Source organism: Centruroides sculpturatus, unplaced genomic scaffold (genome assembly GCF_000671375.1).
Source record: "Centruroides sculpturatus isolate CEXI.00-Female unplaced genomic scaffold, Cexi_2.0 scaffold631, whole genome shotgun sequence".
NCBI classification, from domain to species: Eukaryota; Metazoa; Arthropoda; class Arachnida; order Scorpiones; family Buthidae; genus Centruroides; species Centruroides sculpturatus.
In genome coordinates, this window is record NW_019384946.1 from 173,176 (window position 1) to 195,674 (window position 22,499).

Sequence of the window (22,499 nt, forward strand, 5' to 3'; positions counted from 1 at the left end):
TATATGTTACCGCTAAAGCTCGAAATCCGTTAATGTGCACATTACCTAGCTAATCTGCACATTAACTACGGTGATCCGTTAAAGTTGCTAAAATTGTTCTATTTCTCAAATCACCTAGGTAATGCGCAGAGTATCTAGGTAATCTGCACATTACCTACTAGGCACTCGGTAAAATGAAAATAAGATTTTTGCTGGAACAACAGCAACGTTTCTGTACGCTTAAATTAACATAATGTTATTTATTTAATTTTCAATATCTAAAAAATCAAGTTAATACAATCAAACAATTAACAAATTAGTTGATTGAATCAATCATCAATCAATTAAAAAAACTTTAATACAAAAATCAAACGGTTTAAAATATTATTACTATTAGGGAAATGAATTTGCAAAACATGATAAAATTGTACTTACTTATTAGTACAATCTAAAGATTGGTGACACTTTGAATTACATAGCAGTTGGTTTTTGCGACAAGCACGCCTATTTGTGGTACATTTAGATTTGCAGTCACATTTTCTGAAACCCTGCCCAGTAACAAGGTAGCCGAAGGTAGAATCGAACCTAGATCGTCCGCGTGGCAAGCGAGTTCGCTACAGGCTCAGCCATTTCGCTGTGCTGCCATAGTGTAAAATCGATCGGTATATGAGCTGCGCTTAAAACTTTAGAGCCTTTTTTTTCGGAATCTTGTTGCTAGTGCGCTTTACAATTCTTCTGGGTGGACACCCTTGAGGGATACTACTAACCTGCAAAGTCTCATCCCGAACTGAATTTTCGAGACCGTAAGGTCCCCTTGTTAGTACACTTATTATTTTGTATAGTTTTGGTTTTCTGGAGAGCGAGTGATCGATGTGCGAAGGAAAGCAACACCATTGCAATACACAGTAATTAACGTCTTGTTAGGGCCAGTTTAATTCTAAGAAAATTATCTTTATACTTCTACCGGTCCGCAGATGTGAAAAGGTTGAAGAACGCTGATCTAAAGCTTGTTGAATGGCTGATAGGAGAACTGTTATTTGAAATTACGAACAGTGACAACATAGAAGTTGCACGAAGATAATGAATGATTTATCTTCAAAGAGAGTATATAGGATTTAATTATAATTCATATAAATTAAAAGAATTGCATTGAGAATTACGTGGAAAATTTAATTCCACCTTATGATTTTTATGATTTCAAAGCTCATTTTCAGATCTAAGATTTTGCAGTTCTAGAGAAACTTTGCTTATATCCGTCTAAATGTTTAACATCACGTCCGTTAATTTTTTTTTGTTTGGTGCTGGTTCTCCCGATTGCGAACATTAATTAAACTGTCGCCGCCCGGGGCTCTGTCAGCGTTGGACCAGAACGAAAAGAAAGGAACCTGAAGACAACTCACAGAGCTTCGAACCCCAGGATCTTGATAATCTCATGTAAGCATATTCGTCATAAATAAACGGTTTCTTTGTGAAACGCTTGTCTTTTCTGCCTCCTCCAAACCGCCAGTCACATACGAAAAGACCTTAAGCCATCCCGACGGTAGGGAATAAAAACTTCCCTCCTAATCGGCGAACTTACAATACTGTATTTATTTATAAAATGTTCTTTTAATTAAAAATAGATACAGCTTTGTGCCTATATTAAATGACTAGCTGTTACCCGCGACTTCGCCCGCGGAGGTTTTGCAAGCAAACCCCATTTATATTCAGTATTTCAACAACCATAGTAATTGTTATATAACACCTACCGCTGAGAATGATGAGAATTGTCGAGAATCAAACGAACTATTTTAAATTTGATCAATTTTCTGGAACGTTTACAATCGAACCAATATGCAAAAAGAAATTCGAATTTAAAACGGTTCGAACATTTTTAAAATCGAAATAGACAAAAATATTTATAACAATGTCTGAAATGTTATCAATTTAATACACCTAAGTACTCAATGAAGACTAAACGTAATTAAAAACAAAAAAAATCGCATCTAAAATAGTACAGTAGAAGCCGTTCTTCCGGTTAAGCCTTAATCCTCTCCCTCTCCCCTCCGCCTAGGAATTTCGAAAAATCCCTTTTTAGTGCGCGTTTTCATGACGTACGCTATGTACCAAATTTCACCTCTTTAGGTTCAGCGGTTTGCTCTGGGCGATGATGAATTAGTCAGTCAGTCAGTCAGGACAAGTAATTTTATATATTTAGATTTATAGTTTTCTAAAATAATTCAACTTGACATTTATCTTCCCGTCATTTTTCTTTGTCCTCTAGACCAGGGGTGAGCAATCTGCGGCCCGCATCACACAAAATATTAATAAATATATCAATTTCCCAATTTAAGAAAGTATGCAGCAAAAATTTTATCGTTATTTTTTACGTAGAAAATGGTTGTTCATGCCTTCTCTAGACGATAGCGGTTTTTTTCCTTAATCGTAGTATGTCTTTACATTTACATTTATACGTAAAATCTTTTGTATTATGATTTGTATCTAACAAATCTAAGTGTGAAAACTAGATACAGTTCGTTTTCTCGTAGCTTTTATTGGTTCTGTATACTTTTTGTGGGGGATGGTGAACTTATGCTGTACGGCACTACCATCAGTTGAATGTATAAATAAATGAATTATCCGAAAGTACGTTATTGAAATTGACGCTGCTTGTTCGTGGTAGATCGTAAAATCATTTAATATAATTAGTGGTGGATTAATCATTAGGGCTTAGAGGCCTAATGATTAACTTGAGTGGGGCTCGACAGCAAGAAAAAAAAAGGTTTAATTGAAAAATATTAAAATATCCTAAATATTTTCTTTATTTTAGATGTTTTTACTGAGCCTTACTTTTTCAACCTTGTTTCACCAATTTTTTTAATGGGATTTCAAGTATTTTTCAGTCACCAATAACTTCATAATAGAATAGTTTCATGAAAATTCTATAGTCAAATGACAGTCACGTGATAATCTATAGATTTTCCTCGTTATCTCAGAGAATAAATATGAAAAATTTGGTGCAGATGGGGCAAAGGTTTAGAACAGCGTTTCTCAAAGTGGGCGATAACGCCCCCTTGTGGGCGCTGGAGGCTTTCAGGGGGGGGGCAGTAGAAGGCTCAAAGAGAATTGGGGGGCGTTAAGGAAATATAGAGGGGCGACGGCAGACAAATTCTATATATAAAAATTCGACGGAATATATATAAAATGTTGACATTTTATATATTTTTTATTTTTTATTGAAGGTCACAACTTGAATATTTCTAACACATTGACTTTTATTTTAGCTCAGCGTTTCTCAAAGTAAGCAATAACGCCCCCTTCTGGCGCGATGAATAGATCTATGATAGAGGCAGGGTATTGAACGGTGACCAAAGGCAAAATTGGGGCTGATAAGAGGAAACATTGCGTTTAATGGTTTCCAGATGATGAGAACAATGTACAGTAAGGGCACAAAGTGTGAGATTCATAGAAAAGTTTTCCTAAGAATATTTCCAATCCTTTTCTCACACAAGAGAAAATGGGTTAGGGGGCGTTGGGTATAACTTTATGGAACAAAGGGGGCGGTGGATCGAAAAAGTTTGAGAATCACTGGTTTAGAAGTTAATAAGGGGGTGAAATCAGAGAAGGGTGGGGTGTTCAGGTTTTCGTTGTAATCTATAGTTCCCTTGGGGTCCCAAAGAATAAATATGATAAATTTGGTGCAGATTGACCAAAATGCTAAGAACAGAGACAAACATTCTATCATATATCTGCAGTGGTAGACAAGAGGTCAAAAGGTAAAGCGGTGGACAAAAGGGGAATGGTCAAATTTGACAAGATTTCAGTATTTTCCCTTATGTATACATAACAGCCAGGAAGATGAAATGGGACATTATAAATATTCTATTTTTAAATCATTGGGATTATTAGGATTGTATTAATTAAGAGATTAAAAGTAATCGTAAAACGTCATGTGACGTGATAGATGATTGACCAATATGTTAAAATTTTTAAAATAGGCTATTTTATAAATACTCAATATTTTTAAATAAAATATTCAAAAGAACTAAAAAAAAAAAAACGTAGTCAGCTCTTGAAAGAGCTATTAATTAAGCATATGCAAACTCATTCTAGATTCTTCAGTAGCTTGGCTTCAGAAGATTTATGAAAACTGTTTTGCCTAGATTTCGAATTCCACGCCGCACAATAAATATTGTTTTGTACATTCGTACAAAACGCTAATACTACCACTATAAGTTGAAAAACGTTTCCAAATAGCAGTTGATTACATAAATGAATAGTGTCAATTGCTGCGCTCTTACGTGTGATAAGTGGATTGACACACCATGAACTACTGCACATATAAAGAAACTGTTCATTTATAAACGGTGTTCAAATTCTTTTATAATTATTGGTTATGTTACAAGTATCTGAAGCACAAGTGATGAATACTGTACTTTGAGGGAAGACAAGTATTCCACACGAAGTGTTCCTAAACATTAAACACGAAGCATATTTCCTTCTAATGCGCTTTAAACAATATTGAGTTTGGGAATGTGTGCGTTCCCAAACTCAATATTGTTTAAAGCGCACATTCTGGATACTGTAAGAAAGAACTTATACAGTATAACATATTTATTAAAACTAAGTTCTACTTAATTTCTCCGTTTTCTCAACACAGACAAAGGGCACCTTTTACCTTCTGCACCCGAGTCCCCTAATATATTTGCACACTTCTGTTCTTATATTCGGGCATAATCAACCGTATTGAGTGAAGATTGGAATAAAGCTAGTCACATGATCAATAGACTGGGGTCATGGTAACGTTATCGGTATAACGCGGGTGGTCTCCTGACTAAATAATCTTCGGGCTTACAAAGCTTCATAGAGTGGTCAGATGGCCGAGCGGTCAAGTCTATCGCTCTGGGGGACTCGGGATCGAATCCGGACGGGTCGAAAAATCCCCAGAAATTTTGCAGGGGGTGATCCATCCGGATATGTTGGCCCCGTCCCTCACCACCCGGTCGCCCCATTGTGGGCCTGGCCGAATCCATAATGGACTTGCTAAAAAATCCTCTTAGTGCCCACAGGACAGAAAAAGAAAAAAAGAGATGGATTTCTATAGCTAATGGGAAGACCTGGGTCATACCGAACAGTTTTGGTGCCTGAAGCAAACTTCAAATTTGTCGTCCTGATTTAATGTTAATTACAGAAAATATATAATTACACATAGCTTTCAAACAAATTAAACCGAGTTGGCGTGAGTTTACCCACGCCAACTCGGACAAATTTTTTCGAAAAATTGTAGGTAATTTAAAACTTCTCGATGCTACTTAGAAAAAGTATGTTCACTTGCAGCTTCTGTTTTCAGCAATGTTAAAAGTATTCAGAGGTTGATTGCAACATTTGAAAATAAATCAAATATGTATAAAATTAAAAACATTTTCAGGACTCGTAATTAAATCTTTCTAACCTATTGCCAATAGATATTAATGAATCTGAACTTAAAGAAAAGATAATATCCCTATCTTACATCATTAATGCTAAATATAAGTCGTTGCAAAATTTACTAAGAATACTATAATTTAAATGTTTGAAATTAGGAATAAATAAAGAGTTAAAAATTCTGTAATCTTTATTAAATTAAATCCCTCCACATCTTGCAACGTCACACTTCTGTGCCGTTGCGGAAAATAGATGGCTTCGTAGCACGGGGAATTTTTGTATTCTGATTTAGATCGTCTGTATAAAAAATATTTGAATAAAAAATTAATTTCCAGAATTTAATAATAATCTATAGCACCTGTAATCGGACAGACTACAATAATTTTTATTATTTGAAACGTCGAGTATAATCGGCCAAAGTAGGAATCGTTTATTAATTCGTTAATGACTGAAAAGACAAGTGGTGCATTTTTTAATTTATTCTTTTATTTTATTATATTTTCATTTTACCATATTCAGCTTGTACAGCAGCTACTTTTGATGCAAAGCTTTTGATATTCTGCAGGGTCGAAACATGGTTTGGATTCCACTTAAAAATGTGTCTGCCCATCCTGATATATCTACCAATGTTCAAAACGGTGTAAATTAAGAAACAAAATTACATTATAATGATTTTCACTGATACATGTGCTATCCTGATACTGATACTGATACATCCGTATGCTATCTTGTTTGTGTACTGTTCTATGTGTGCCATTAGACAGGATGTGTCTGTATCTTTTGATTTTTGAGTGATAGAAAAGTTTGAAAATGATTAATATAAAGCTAAAATTAGTAATATTTGCTGGATATAATCACTTATTTTGGTAACTACTACAAATTTGTTATGTCCTTCTAATCCGACATTTATTAGAGGTCAAGAACCACTCAGAAGTCAATTTGGGAATCTGGATGATTCTTGACATCTAGTGAATGTCGGAGTAGAAGGACATAACAGATTTGTTTATTCGTCTCTAAACCTCTCTTTAGTGGTTACCAAAATAATTTAAAGTGATTTTTGAAATCAGAAGGATATTTTCCCACGAGAATAACCCACTTTAATGCCAAGGGCAATTTTTTTTTTTTTTTAGTAGGCTACTGCTATCTTTAAGAGCACCATACAAAATTCCTGATAATAGTATTTGACTAGTTATAGTTGCCTTTAATTATGCTTAAAATATATAATTATACAGTAGTACCTCGTGCTTCGATCACTAAATTTGCTCCAGAGTTCGAACGATATTTCAAAGTTCGAATTGCACGTGAAGTGAAAGAATGCGCTAGAAGCATAGACGTGATCTATTGTACGCCAAAATCGTCCAAATATTAAGAAAAGATGCAAATAGCCATTATCATTTTCCAACTTAATATCTAATGATTACATGCATTTGTACACTTTTAAACGTGTAAAGATATTGGTGTTGAAATCCCAGATAAATTTCAATTTGAAGTGGAACAGTTCGATTCAAACAGTTTCCGTAATAAAATTAAAACGAATTCTTGCATTCTTTATTTATTTTTTATTTTATCACTCGAAGATGAGAATCGATCTTTTCGGTTATCAATATTTTTGAGAAATAACTCCATTTCCTCCAGGCATATTCGTGCTGTTTTATATTTTGTTATTCTACGGCTGTAGTCAATGACACTCCAATTGCTTCCGTATCAATATATCATGGAACTAACATCATTCGTTTCGTAGATATACCTCGTATTTTGCTGTTGTAAGCTAGAAGTAATATTGCTTCTTTACTCATAAAAAAATAATAAAAGTTGAGAAAAATGTTTTTGTATTTCATATTTTTCCACATATATTTGTATATGTAACGTATAAACATGTTAACAAGACAGAATTCAACGAATTTTTTGTTAAAGAATTTCATAAAATGTTTTTTTTTCATATATTAATAACTGATAACTATTTTTAAAATTGCTACAACACGTATTTTTAGAGTAAAGTATCTATCACAAAAAAAACATCATATCAACCCAAAACATATTGTCCACAATTATTAACATCTCGAATTTATACAAATACTTCAAGTAAACGATTTAATTGATTTTAATTTGACATATTTATAGAAAAAAAACATGAAGAAAAATCATCTAGAGAAGTTTTCATAATAATGGATCGCGAACTGATATTGGTCTTCCAGTATAAAAGAGATAAATAGTCATCCAGTACGCCATAAGAACTAATTAAAAAACAATAACACAGTTTACAGCTTTTAAAAGATAAAGATGGCGAATGCTCCATCTTGGTACAGATGGATGGGTTTGATGGCAAGTGCAAAGAGAAAGACTTCTGCCTGAAAAAAACATAGGTAAGTATTGTCTTTCTTCCAAAAAAACAATGATCATCTTTTAACGAAATGCTTTTTTCTAATTTTGTTTTCTTGCAGAATTTTTTTACCGTCACGTTTATATTTTTCATTGAAAGAATTTGAGGGTATAATATTTTAAAATTATTAATTAAATTTAGTACAAACGATGTAATTATAATTATGTAAATTCCAATTTAAAAAAAGTGTGATTATTAGCACCCTTAACGGATTATTGACACGTTTTCTGTTCGGTTAGTCATGGTTTTAGTTCATTTTCTTCATCGTTAAAATCGACCGCATGTGCTGACGTAATATCTGATAATAATGAATGGGAGAATGAACTGAAATTTCGTTAAGTGGAGTTAAGGAACTTGATATCTTGTGAAAATCACAAATATACCGTTAACGAGTATCAGTCAACAATAGAATACACAAAGAAAACATTAGTAACGTAATATATCTACAAAGCTATTCTATCCTTTTGTCGGTCCATTATATTTTGAGTTGTGCTGTTAAGAGCCCACTGGAGAACGTACAAAATTAAAGATGAGGATATAATAGGAAGGAAACAGAAGCGAATAGAAGGAATTCTATTTGGCGTTTTTTACGAGTTGACATTTAGTCGACGACGAAGGTGTTAGAATTCTTTCCAGTAATGATAGAATTTTTATAGGCTATAACAGTACTGCAATTGGAAGATTTAATCGTGAAATTTCTTCATTATTTCGGATTGTAAGACATTATGCGTCGAGAATATATAGAGAGATCGATTACGCAGCTACGAATGAATCGCCATTAATTCTTCTAATCTCGATTGCGGATCTATTTTCGAATATGGCGAGATTACCGGGTAACCGTTCTACGCTCTCTCTTGCCTCTTTCACCGATTTAAAAAGCTGCAGTCTAGATTTTTCTCATTCGAATCGACCGGAGTCTGCTATTTACTTTATCGATGATGATCCATACGTCAAGTATTGACGTCAGCGGAATGCCTGCGGCCATTACTGCACCGTATCTTCGTTCTTCCGTACGTTTATTGTCATACTTAACTCTTCAGTTTGTTTGATTTTGCCGGAACTTATCAAACGCCAAGATAACTCCCAGGAGAAAAATCATAAAAATTCTTCAAAATATCGATTTTTATAATGATTACGAACAGATTGTTCGATCCAATAGTTTAATTATCGGGTAAAATAGGCAATGATTACCGAAACCGTTCGATTAAACTGAGAAGCATTGGGCCGATGCTCGTGTGGTTGGCATAGTCGATGGTGTTTTTTTTTTTGTCTTATCCGAGTTTGCGTAATTATTGACGTTAGAAATGAAACTAAAGATATCGGAAGACGATGGTGCGATTGAAAATAAGGTAAAAATATCGCCAAAAATGTGAAAATCGGAACGTCCGCAGGGAAATTGGGGAACACACACACGTGCCTAACGCGTTAAATTGATTAATCGACGTAGCATGGACGCGATTTCGAGAAGAAACGGTCTTTCAGATCTGTAAGGTGTAGAAGAGTAAAGAGAGCGAGAGTAATCACGGTTCGGCACTGTTTAATAAACACGCACACGAGACGACACAGACGAAACGCCGGTGCACGGAACGTCGAAGAGAGGATCGAGGCGAAGCGGCGGCGGTAGAAAACCGGGAGGGCCTTTGGCACGAGACTAGAGAGACGGTCAGAGAGAGGGCCTGTGTCAAGAGTGCGAGACGTCGGAGTCTCCCGACGAGGGCAGAGAGTAGTTGGCGGAGTCCCTACGACGGTGGCCCTGGTCCGACGTGGGGTTGACGACCGGGCCCGCCCGAGCCTTGTTTGTTTCCTTGGTTCTGTCGGGCGAGGGCGGCGAAGCTTTAGGACCGTCGGACCGGTCGGTGAACGACGTCATTTTCATGTTGGTGGCTCTACCGAAGGGTTCGTCGCCTGCCGCCGCCCGATCGGCTTTGGCACCGTGGAATTTGCGGTGGATGACCAAGGTGGTCCGCGGATCGCCGTAGTAGACTTCTCCGTGTCCGGCAGAGGGCGCGTTGCGTTGCAGAGACATGCTCTTCCACACGGGTTTGGCCGACTCGCACGTTGCCAGGTTCTCCATGCTGGAAGCCCTTTTGCCCGCTGCGCTGCTCGGCGAGTGGATGCCGCTGGACGAATCGCTCCCCGAGTGCGGCGAAGGGGGCGCGGGACCCGCCTCGTCGCCTCCCCTCCCGTGCACCGTCACGGACGCTCTTTCGGTCCCGACGGAACCCTCTTCCGTCGGACTCTTCTCCTTCTCTTCCCGGTTCTCCTGAAAAAATCAAAAGACTGCAATCAGCATCCGGGTCTCCGCTTCACGCCTGCCAATGCCTCGTTCACACTTAAATTCCGAGCTCTGCTGTAATTTTCTTATGGCTAAGAAACCGTCACAATGTTCGAATTTCTTTTCGTTACGCGAGAACACGAGAAATCTCCTCTCCTCCGGCTTCGGATAGAATTTATCGGCTGTGAAGAAAGACGTTCGTTTACTCTACCGAGAGAAACTTATTACACCTTTAAAGATTCTAACTCATTAAAATATATGGTCTTGCCATTTATAAATATCTTTCTCCCAGGACTGCGACATTCGTTTTTCCAGAGTCGAAATAAAAAAGTGTGTGACAAATCGTATTTGTACTTCTCGCGTGTGAAACCGTTTTATATTAGCTTTTTCGGTCGAAGATTTTTTTTCGCTTCGTAGATTATGGGACGAGTTGGAACCGTCAGACACGTCTCGCTACTCGAAATTTTTCGTTCGCATTGATTTCGCTTTCCGGTCATAGTCGGATTTGTATTCTCTGCTTCTTATCGAATAAAAAATTTCGCAAAGTTTCGATTTATTTAAGCAATTCTAAGTTTTTTCAATCGATGGAGGACTAATTTATTTTTAATGACGTTTTCGTTTCGGAGATCCGCTCCATTGGCAACAGTTTTTCGGACGGTGGGCGGAACGTCCGAAAGTTAACCTAATCTAACGCATGTGCCGGCCGTTTTGCCGCTCTCCCCGCAGTCATCTGTTGCTATGGTGACCAACCAACGTTGGAGAAAGACGTGCCGCGAATGTAAATTCGCCTTCTTCCACCGCTCCAGTTGTCATAGCAACAAACAGATTGCCGAATCGGCAGCGAAACAATCCGTTCTACACTTTGGTTTCATAGTCTAGGTGGGCTTTCCCCCATTGTAAGTCGTAAAAAAATCACTCGATTAGCTTGAATACTGTAATTAATTTATTTTTAATCGAGTTACCTCGGCTGATTTTTGCCAAATCTTACTTCGAGTTTCATTGTGTGTAAAATTTAATGCGCCGACATCAAATAAAGTGGGCCTAATGCCATCTTCGGAACGATTTAGAATGACGAGGAACGTCCGTCGGTTCTTCCGTCTTAAAGAAAAATCGAATGAGGTGTCACCGACTGGAACATACGTTGCTAATGGACGATTGGAAACGGGAGGAGTTGTTCGCAAACTTCTTCTGCTTCCCCCTTCTGTTAATTAACAAAAATCATCTGAAATTCCAATTTAAATTTTTCTTCCATGCTTATTTTTGGTTATTCCCTATTTAATAATTACATATATTAAGAAAGCGTGAGCCGAACGATCGTACCTACGTCATCCTTTTTCGTTAATACACTAACTTAAATTATTTGTTATAAAATGAAAAGGAGTACAAAACACACATATGTATATATTTTAAAGGTTCGGCCATCGCTATCCCGACGAAGTAAAGCCTACAGTTAGTATCTATTCCCTGTACGACGGAGAAAAATGCATCTGTTCTCGCTTTCGTTATTCCCGATATCCCTTATGTCATTTAACTTTTTTAGAATAAATTAAGTTGGGATGCGTGGATAAAAGTAGAGGAGATAAAAGCCATTGGCATTGCTCGGAAACAAAAGAGATCGGCAACGCTTCCTGAAAGATGCTGGCGAATCTGGTAAAAAGAAAAAAAAGGAAAAGGAGAGCGAAGTCTTCGCTTTCCAGTTCGACGAATTTTTCTCCTTAAAAGGTATTTCGCGTGCAGTGCGCTTTCTTTTTTTCTTTTCTTAAATAGAGGCTCGATAGTAATTTTTTTCTGCGCTTACCCAATTACTTAATGTTAAAGGAACCGATTTCTGAAGTTCTCTTACCTGTTCTTCGTTTTCGGTCACGAGATCTCTCAAAATGGCGTAGTCTCCGTCGTCGCTGGTGTCCGACAGACTCTCGAATTTAACATTCTGTTTTTTGAATTTAGCGCTCAATTTCGGGGAAGGACCAGAAGCGTTAGCATTATCGAATCTCAACTTGTTCTTGTTGGCCGAATGTTTTCGGAACAGTGCTCCTCCCTCTCTGATATCTTCCGTGGACAAGGTCTTGGGTCGAAGCCAATAAACGTCGTCGTTATCCGGAGAAGTGCACCGTTCCCTCTCGTGAGATTTTTGGATGATGTGCAGGATGGCTTTTTTTGAGGCCCTTTCTCTAACCTGATACGTTTGCCCTCCCTTGATGACGAAGAGCGGCGTCTCCTTTCCCGGTTTGTAACCGCAGGGTTGAGTTTCGTTGGGAGAATAGCCCATTGGAATTTCTCTCCCGTTACGTTTCCCACAGGTAATCTTCAAGGTGAGGAAAATCCACAGTAGAATCCACAGCGTTAAATGTATTGCGGTGCCAAAGACGGCAGTCAACATCAGGCCGTCCAGGCTGCCACAATAAACCGACATATAATCGTACATCAAGGGCACGACAGGCAGGGCAATCAGAGCCACGAACAACAAAGAGTACAGGAGTAATAGACCGGCCGAGTGTTTACCCTGCCAGCCATGGTGCTTTTGAATGCCATAACTATAAACCACCGAACCAGACGTGACCAGGAGACAGGTATAAGCCAAGAATAGCACCACAGAGAAAGGAATGTTCAACAGCAGTTGAGTGCAATCCACTAAGACGCTTTGAGCACCGAAAACTTGAACTTTGTATAGAATGCAGAACCCCGCGTAGACTACCAGTAAGTGGAAGGTGTTAATAACCATCTGGAACGAGAAGAGTAGACCGAACCATCGACTGGTTCTCCAGAAGACAGAAGGATAACGAACAGCATAGACCAAAAGAGAGAATGTGTAATTAAGGAATTCTACCGTCAAAGTAGAGTCTTCTTGTATTTGATGAGTGGTACCCACCTGTACCACTGTATGGTTGTCTTGGTGACGGTGCAATACATCGGTAACATTTAAACGAGAAAGAAAACTAATAGCCACCATCCTTTCTTGCGGAGGAAGAAGAAAATCCAAGTCCGTTCTCCATAAGAAAGCTGGGGGAAAACGTGGTAATATTTAGTTCGAAAGCTCGATTTGATGAAGGCAAAGGAAATTTTAAGTTCAACTTACCTCTGTTAAGAAATCCTTGCTTGATCAGTTGCGCCTGGATGAAGAGACGAGGAAAGAGCAACGAAAAAGCGATAGTCATATGCAGAAAAGCAGCAGTGGGTCCACTGTGTCTCCATACTACCTTTAAGCCGTGATAAAATCTTCTTTTGCGTAGATTCTGATAAACGACGGTGTCGGCTTCCGCCTCTCCCAGCTTGGTGCCGTCATTAGGATAGTTACCAACTTTCAATAGGGCAGCCAACACGAAACAGGGCAACAGAACTACGGCCAGGCCCATAGACGCTACGTACATACTTAATTCTCGATAGGGCTGAGTACCGACCGGCCAAGGCAGGACGGTATACGAGGAGAAGAGGCGGATATTACTGATGACCAGATAGATTTGCAGAGAGAAGGTGACTGTGCAATACCAGACGGACCACAAACTGTTCAGCTGCGGTAATCGACAGGCCACGTTCATTCCGTACGTGCGTTTGGCAACGGCCGGTCCCACTGCGGGAACGGCAGGATTGGCCATTTTAGCTTCTCCCTGGAGCTGAAAGGGAGACGGCGCTCTTGTAATCCATCCGAAATACCTGAAAAATCGCAAAAAATTCAGATGTCGACTGGCATTCTGCACGAGAAAAGAAAGAATGCACTTGTTTCGGGGTTAGACACGCCACTGGAATTCGGTCATCGATCGATGCTCTGAAGATTTCGGAGATTTCCGGGTCAGAATCGCGTTCCGGCTTCTGTTAAATTGTCTCGTCTTTATATGTCATCGTTCTCACCTACTCGGATTTTGCACTATCATTATTCTACATAGATCCCTCGCGGAAGTTTTCGAAAGAGGAAAATGGCTGCAGTCGCTTTTTCAGCCCTTTTTATCTCTCGGTTTTTTCCCGGGAAGCAAAGATCCTCTCAATAAGTAATTATACTTTGCTTTTATTCTGCAAAGTCGGGAATGATAAAATAATCGATTTAAGGAAAGAAGAGCGTGAACGTTCTTCACGAATCGTTACTACACATCTGTTTAGCAATTAGTCGAGTGTCCGGATGAATACAGTTTTTCGATCCCTAATAAGAAAATCCTTACATGGATATCGAAAAAAAAGATAAGGAAGATTAAAGAAAAGATTCGAGAATTTCTATCCTAATTTTTACAATTACGTTACACAAATTCACTTCTATTTTCGAGGCTTCTTGCGTCTTATTATCCGAAGATTTTAGTCTTCCAAGCATTCTTTTATAAGTTTTTCCTAGCAACAGTTAGAAAAACTCGCTTTAATATTCACCTTCATTGATTAGATCCCCGCCTTTTGTAACGGAAAGAAGAAAAGAGCAGCAACAGCAAAGGGCGGTTGGAAAATTTATAGAATCTGTCCTTGGAGGAAAAGGAAGATGCATCAAAAAGGGAAGGTAGAAAAGTACAGTTCATCGAACATAAACAATTATATCGAAAAATAAGATACGCTTTGCACGTCTTTAAAGCGATCGTCCTTTGCCTAAATATAGTTTAACTGTGTCTTGATCATCGTAAGTAACGAAAGGCACGCATCGCATTTGTATTGTAACGTTAATTTCCGTGATTTCTTGTAATAAACGGTCTCCGAATTTAACTTTTCTAAGATGATTTCCCGCATGATTAGAAGCGTCTAATACTTAGAAAATACGAATCTCGCGCGTCTGTTGGTTACCGTCCAAGCGATGGCGTGGCGAATTTTGCGGTTGACCTTTGCGATGGTCGCTTGACCGCCGTTAACTCGCGATCGTTGGATGATATTCACCTAGCGAGATGCGGTTAGCGACCGTCGACGAGCGGATGTGCAGTGCCCTCTACATCTTCATCCGCGAATTCGATAAAGCGACGTCCTCACTGACGTCATCGGACGTACGGAAGCCATTTTACCCGAGGCGCTAGCCGGGCCGCGGGCCCGATGGTTAAGAGAAGATGGCGAGGGAGTCCGCTCGTTGCTTAATCGTTACCGCGTGTAAAAGTCAAAGGCGCGCGAATTCGACCGGCGGCGGGCCCAAACCGAACCAAAACGGAAGAAAATCTTTACCTCGATCGGGAGACGTGAAGGAGGCAGACGGCTTGTCGCCGCTTCTCCGGGATGGAGCGAAACCACTCTGAGATGGGGAGGAGCGCCTCGGATCGATGAGCACCTTCGATCGAACGGTTGTTTACCTCGGATCCGTCTCCCTCCCCGTCTTTGCATCCCGCTAGCTTGGTCCGATCGCACCGAATTCGAGAGACAAAAAAATGAGACATACGACTTCACGGAAAGTTTTTATTGACTAAGGAGCGTAGGGGGGGTCGCGATGATAGCAGCGACCGTACAGACTGACACTCAGGATCGGTCGGTCGATCGAACCTTTTGATTGTACGATATTTGTCTGTCCTTTGATGTCGAATTTCCATTCGTCGACAGGTAAGAGTTCCGAATAAGAAACCAAGACATTGGGGTAGACGTATTGGCTACTGAAGTTGCCCTCTAGGTGGAAGGAGTGGAAGACTGTTTCGGTGAGAATGGGGAAGGTTGAACAATTTTTATTGTTTTTGTCGTTGCATCTGATTAAGATGCAACTCTCCTCGCACCAGAAGTATCTCTTACGTCCTCCGCTTCTTATTTCGTTAACCGCCGCCAAATAGTAACCTTCGAGAGGGGTGGAAGTTTGATAAGTGAGTTTGCAGCACAGACCACCTAAGCAAGTTTCCACCTGACCGGATGGTTCTTCTAATTTAATCAAAGAGGAGTTTTTTAAGTCGAATTCGTAAAATCGGTATTTGAGAGGTTCTTCCTCGGAGTGGGTGACTATTTGGAGAGGTTGCGAAGAGGAACTTCCGACTCTCGCTATCAGTAATCTTGCCTTGTTATCGTCTACGTGAGTGTAAGTGGAAGCACCCTTTTCTCCTAAATAAATTCCGCTACCCATCGAGCCAGAGAAGGGAAAGTGAACGTTAGAGGCCAATAAAGTGATATTGTGTCGAATAGCCCACGATTCTTGCATCTGGATAGAAGATAGAAAGGGGCGTTCGTCGAACCACCAAACAGGGTAGATGATACCAGTCAAGTTAAAATCGCGTACGAATTCTACTGCCTCGTAATATATGATGTCGAAGCAAGTGAAAGTACCGAAGGTTCCAAACTCGGTAGTGAAAGCAATCAGTTTAGGATGCGGAGGAACGTTATACGCGTCCTCTAAGTATAAGTGATGCTTGTCGTAACGCGCTATGAGAGTGCCTTCCCTATCGAACACCACGTTGGTATTGAAGTGATAATATCCATCGTAAGGGCATCCGGAATCCCCTTCGCATTTCTCTTTTCGGCCCAAGTTACCTACCACGTACATGTTGTTTCTCCGGGCCGAGCAACTTAAGTTACGAGTTATTACGTTTTCTTTCTCGTCACCTTCTACACAAGGGTTCCACTCGACCTTTTCCGGATCCGGAACTTCTTCTAACAACGGAAAGATCTGTTGTCTGCTCTGACTGGGTGGAAGAATGGCCATTTCCGGGAATACGAGAATGTCGACATCCTGTAAAGAACGACCAAAACCATTATCGATCCTCTGTAATTATAGTTCTTCGTAATTATGCTATGCGAGTAATGAATTCGAAAGACCGATTAAAGTGTAAACGCTCTTTTGTAGTTGTGATGCAATGTAAAGTTTTCGTTTCGTCTCGACTCTCGTATCAGTTTAACAGTTTGTACATTCGGCAGTAATACCTGAATGTTCTCGTCAGCTAGTGATTTTCTCGCTATTATTGGGATGCAATTTGAAAAAAAAAATTGTAGACCTATAAAGTCCTACTGACTGTCTGTCTTTCCTTAATCTCAAGAACGGTGTTAGATAAATGAAATCCAAGACCAGATATGGAAAACTTAGGGGTAGGAGGCCATAAGCTTCTGATATATGAATTTCTGATGCAAACTGGAAGTCGCATTATTTCAATTCAAAAATTCTCCCCTGAAAGGAGTTAGATAGATGACCGGCACGACTCCGTTGCTAACAGGAAAAGTGTGATGTACAGGGGCAAGACACTACAGTACTAATTTGAGATGGAAAGCATATATTTTAAATTAAATAAATTAAAAATTGTGGCGATGTCATAATAAATAACAGCTCGTTATTATTATTTTTAAAACTCTCCACTTTGGACTACTTCATAGTGTCCTAGCATATACAGTGGAAATGGTCGGGTACTAAGGAAGGGACTCAATATATTCCGATCTACCCAGCCATGTATTATCTCAGACGACTCGGATTCGAAACTTAGGTCTCCCTTATCGTAAACGACCGTATAAATGTCAGATGTAGCGCTTTTGACATTTTCTTTGTTCGGTCGGAGAGGCTAATCCCGATAAATTAATGCTCCAACGAATACAGTTGTATAGAAATTAATTAGATGACGCCGCAATTATTTATGTAGGAAATTTCTAAGGAATTATCCGGCTCGTCATGACTATGTCGACATTAAATTTCTCTCCTTCCGAAATTAATGTGGTGTGTCCGAAGATTTAGAACGTAAATATTAATGTGGATTTACTCCACCGACAAGCAAGCTTCAATCGTTTCGGCACAATTTATATTTCATCTATTTATAATTCGGGATTATTTTTCTTTATAAATGTAAATGAGAGTTACACGTTACTTAACACAGATATGTTGATGTGTATCCTTAGTGGAGATGTGGCAAATAACGACCAAATAGCTCCAGAAAAAACGGAAAAAGTTTAAAAATTTGGATGAAACAACACAAAAAAATCATAATTATTCTTTTAGAAACATATTTAATCAATTTTTAAAGGAATAAACTGATCAAAAAGTCGAGACTTCGTGACGATTGTTACGCTTTAACTCTTATAAACCGAATAGGATCTTTCCATATATACTGTATTTTATTTATCTTTTCTGAGCGAAAGGAAGCTATATCTTACAGATTCAATATTAGATCTATTTAGACTAAAGATCGTATTGTAGAATAATCCATTTATTGTAGTTATAGAGGAAAGCCCATCTATCCAGCTACTTCATTGAATAGTTTTTTTTTTTTCATTTCAAAATCCGGGATTGGAATAAAAAGTAACCAATTTTGTGTTTACGATTGATTGATTGCTTATAACTTTAGCCGATGTTATCGAATATACAGAGGTAGAAGAAGAATCTCCTCTTTATATTCATCACTATATAGACGTTGCGCCTAGGGTAATGTCGACGAACTTTATCGATTTTGAAGGAGTGAGCGATGGAGAAACCAAAGGATTGCAGAACTTACACGGGTGACAGGTAGTAACGTACAGTACAGGAGCGAAAAAATGATGAAAAACAACTCGAAACAGAACATACGTAGCACGGAAGTAGGCTTACTTCTCTTTTTTTTTCAATTTTCTACTAAATTAATTATTTTGGAACTTTTATTTTTAGAATTTAGTAAAATATTTCTATCGGATTACCGAAATAAATCGTCAAATTAATGTATTTTAAATGTTCTTCTAATCCCGTTTAATTCATTCCAAATGCGGGCTGCTTAGTATCGAGGTAACGTTAATATATCGATTTTCTCCATAAACGTTTATCGATTTACTTTGTAAGATCATACAATATATAATTTTCCTCGAGATTAAAGTAGTTAAATGTTACAAAGGCATAGTTAAGTGCCGAGATAGAATGTTTTTGCAGTACTTCTTTATCTTCTAATGGAAAAACTTCACATGTTCAACTAGCAGAAAGATTAGATACGCCTGGTTATTAAATTTATATTGGTAGATATTGCTATCGGTTAGCGTAATAGATGTGATTATCGCAGTGTGATAAGCGATAATAGAAAAAATATATATATTTATTATATACTCCATCGCAATACTGTCGGTAACGCACAATTAAATTTACGTAAATCGCATTATTACGGTTTTTAAAGCTTATGCATAAAGTGGTTCTCTAAGGTAAACTTGTTAAGGAAAAAAAAAAAACATGTCGCTAATTAACTTTTAAATTAACCTTCGAAAAATTAACTTCGCTTTTTACCCTATCTCGAGGATATTAATTATGATAAACAACATTCTTTTCATAACTTCGCCTTACAAATATCAAAATTATATAAAAATAAAGCTGTCAATGTTCAGTTTTTTAATGTTGGCTTTCACTTAGAAGGTCATATAACTTGAAATAGAATCTGTAATTCTGATAACGAATTGACAAAAGGTCAATTATGTCTATCCACTACTCCGACTAGCCAGGCAATTAGACATGTTTAAGACGAGTGTTTTCCCCGTAAAAATATTTTTTCTTGACATAAATGCCTCCCAAATGGGTGGAGCAAATAGAAAACTATCGAATTCCACTCGAAACGGATATATTTTAATAAACACGAAATTTTCACGAAGAAAAGAGTGAGTTTTTCTTGTGGAATGTGGCTAATACATGCCGAGACTACTCGTAAACGAGATAAAGGGGTCATTTGGGATAGCTGGATTTTTTATTATTTAACCTTCGGGATTAAAACCAACATACAAACAACAAAAAGTAGCGGTACACGGCGAAACTTTTCTTGAAAGTCTCATAAAAAAATCACTAACTTAACGAAATTATCGAATGAAATTTCATCTTGCAAATTCAGAGTTTTTAACAATAATTTAATAATTTAATCGATACAATAATACAGTTATACTGTGCATGCCAAAAAAATCGTTTATGACGATGACAAAAAAGTAAAATACAATCAAAGTAGGGAAAGGTTGCTAGCGCTCGTATTATTACGAATACAAAGGAAGTGTGAGGTTAGGAACGTGGGTTATTAAGTAACATTTATTACGACCAATTTTGTTATTTGGGCCTAATAGAAAAATAGACTTTTGTCGTCCTAAATAAGTCTAATTGCCGAACGTGCGACGTGTCAAAATAAAATAAATCGAACGCGAGGACGAAACAAAATGAAAAATATAGTACTTACGTGTTGTGCCGCTACGTCAGCTGCCTGGCTAAAGGCTTCTAGATTGTCGAGAACTGCGGACACGTTGAAAGGACCGACCATGCTCCGATGAATATGTTCGAAAACGGCAGCAACGTACCAATTCCTCTTCGGAATTTCTGCATCGATAGACGAAGAAAGTACTAAAAACTATTAAATATAAAATAATTTCAATTAGTATAGATTACTTTTCGTTACGGTCGATGGCGAGGTAGAAAACTAATAAATTTACTTGACAGAGAAGATAGATAAAGCCACCGGACAACATGGCTCTCGGAGATTGTTAATGGGAGTTAACGTTAAGCTAAAAATCTGGTTAATGGCAACTTTCGTTTAAGCTGTATTCGGAGTTAAAAGAATTTGACCCGATTCGCCAGAAATCACCGTCGATTGGTCGCTTTATCCAAGAAAATTATGCAAGGTCGAAATTCCACGTAAGAAAAATCCAAACCGGGTTTTTATTCTACGCAAAAACGTGACATAGAAATTTTCCGATCCGTAATCGTAACGAAACGTTTAAATACGTCACGTGTCAATCAATAATATTATGGAACGATAATAGTTTGTTTAATGTAGTAGAAGTCACGAATCCGCAATATGTTTACAGGAATAAACGATAAATCCTAGATCTCGTGTCAGTTTCGACCGACTCCTGCAGATTAATATTTTGTCAAACGTAGGCCTACAGAGACGATTTAAAAAACGGGAAATCTCCAAAATGCAAAGATAAATTCAATTTCTCGTTATTCAATTTTCATTTCTCCTAGGGCGTCAATTTAGGGTAAGTCCTACGCGGCAGAGTCCTGCGACCGCGGTCGCGAACGCTTCCAAGCTCAACGAACGAACCGAGAAAAGCGAATGTGCGCGTGAGTTTAGCTTGCTGCGCCCACAAGATGACGTACAGAAACTATACGCGCGTACAGGAAGCGAAGCGCGAGTTTAACCGTTCGCGCTTCCAAAGAAGAAAAGCCGCATCGTCTTTTATTTCACGATACAAATGGTAATATTTACCGAACTCGCGGCATATCTTCTTTGACCTGCAAGAAGTTTCGGTAATATAATATAGAAAACTGTTTACCGTGGCAAGCATTCGACCAATTCGTCTCGCCGCCATTTTATAAACAACACGTACTTTACTGTACCTAGATTCTTTTCTCTTGCGGTCGCTGGAGAGACGCAGCCTTCGGAACGATAGAGACGTAACGCTCTAAGCCGGAAAGACGTAGAACGTTACGTCCTTCCGGCATCGGATATAGTAGATTTGCCAATTCATCCTTTATAGTTACGATTTGAAAAAATTGTAGACCTAAAAATCCCACTGTCGTCCGTCCGTCTGTCTGTCTTTTGTCTTTCCTTAATTTCCAGAACGGTGTTAGATAGATGAAATTCAAGATCAAATATGTGAAGTTTAGGGAAGGAGGCCCGATTAACTATATACGAACTTCCGATGCAAACCGGAAGTTACGTTATTTCAATTCAAAAATTCTCCCCCGAAAGGAGTTAGATAGACTCCATTGCTAACGGAAAAGTATGATGTACAGGGGCAAGACACTACTAATTTGAGATGGAGAGCATATATTTTAAATGAAATAAATTTCAAATTGCATCCGGGCATTGTGACAATGTCAATAATTGCACTATTTTCAAATTCTGTCGAATCTTAGACCATATTAATATTCATAAAGTGAGAAAAATCATTTTGTCGTTCTCTTATTCTAATCAAGAATTGAATGGAAATTTGCATAAGTGTTCAACGTTTGGCTTTCGAAGAATATTATTAAACAGATTAATATGATATGTTTGCATCAATGTATATACAAATGATGTATAAACAAATACTGAACATGTTAAAATATTCCAGTTGACGATTCCGCAATATATTTTTAATTAATGCAATAAATGCAAATCACTCCAAGTAGTGTAGAAGTAAATATATAGAGATAGGCGTCGACGTTAAAAAACGTTGTATAATGGGAATAAACGTTGTATAATACGTTGTAACGTATAACGTTGTATAAAAAACGGTGTATTTCTTGAAATTACTGCTTATTAAATAATTAATTATTTCTTGAAATTTTATCATTAAATCTATTCATTTAATAATAAAATAAAATAAATATGTCTCGTATATCAAGACCATAGAAATTCTCTCAATTTAAGCAATAAAATGTAAAACACGAAAATTTTCTGTCGAACACAAAAGCATTTTCCTTCATAGATAAAAAGTTATATTGAAAAATATTATAGTTATCGATCATTTCACATTCATTACCCAATTGCAAATTGGACTAAACTCGTCAATTTCGACAAGCTTATCCAATCCAATTCCTCGTTATTTATTTATTATAATAATTCTTTCCGAACATAAACGAGAAATTGGGGAATTGGATATTTGTATAAATGTCGAAACATTGAAATTTCTCATTCTGTTTCT

At 38.0% G+C, this 22,499-nt stretch overlaps 2 protein-coding genes across 4 annotated transcripts; both read right to left on the bottom strand.

Moving 5' to 3' along the window:
* Positions 1–9,042: 9,042 nt before the first annotated feature.
* LOC111632206 lies at positions 9,043–15,382 on the bottom strand. Of its 2 annotated transcripts, none has more exons than XM_023376583.1 (4): positions 15,156–15,382; positions 13,114–13,688; positions 11,881–13,037; positions 9,043–10,025 (listed from the first exon to the last, which is right to left on the bottom strand). In XM_023376583.1, exons 1-4 carry the CDS (start codon positions 15,362–15,364, stop codon positions 9,444–9,446), a joined length of 2,523 nt encoding a protein of 840 aa, XP_023232351.1. In that variant the 5' UTR covers positions 15,365–15,382; the 3' UTR covers positions 9,043–9,443. The 2 variants fall into 2 exon arrangements, with proteins under 2 accessions (XP_023232351.1, XP_023232352.1); XM_023376584.1 differs by lacking the exon at positions 9,043–10,025 and adding an exon at positions 10,967–11,238.
* On the bottom strand, positions 15,372–21,194 carry LOC111632207 (pantetheinase-like). Of its 2 annotated transcripts, none has more exons than XM_023376586.1 (3): positions 21,144–21,194; positions 20,048–20,215; positions 15,372–16,632 (listed from the first exon to the last, which is right to left on the bottom strand). In XM_023376586.1, exons 1-3 carry the CDS (start codon positions 21,177–21,179, stop codon positions 15,391–15,393), a joined length of 1,446 nt encoding a protein of 481 aa, XP_023232354.1. In that variant the 5' UTR covers positions 21,180–21,194; the 3' UTR covers positions 15,372–15,390. The 2 variants fall into 2 exon arrangements, with proteins under 2 accessions (XP_023232354.1, XP_023232353.1); XM_023376585.1 differs by lacking the exon at positions 21,144–21,194 and adding an exon at positions 20,298–20,553.
* Positions 21,195–22,499: the final 1,305 nt, after the last annotated feature.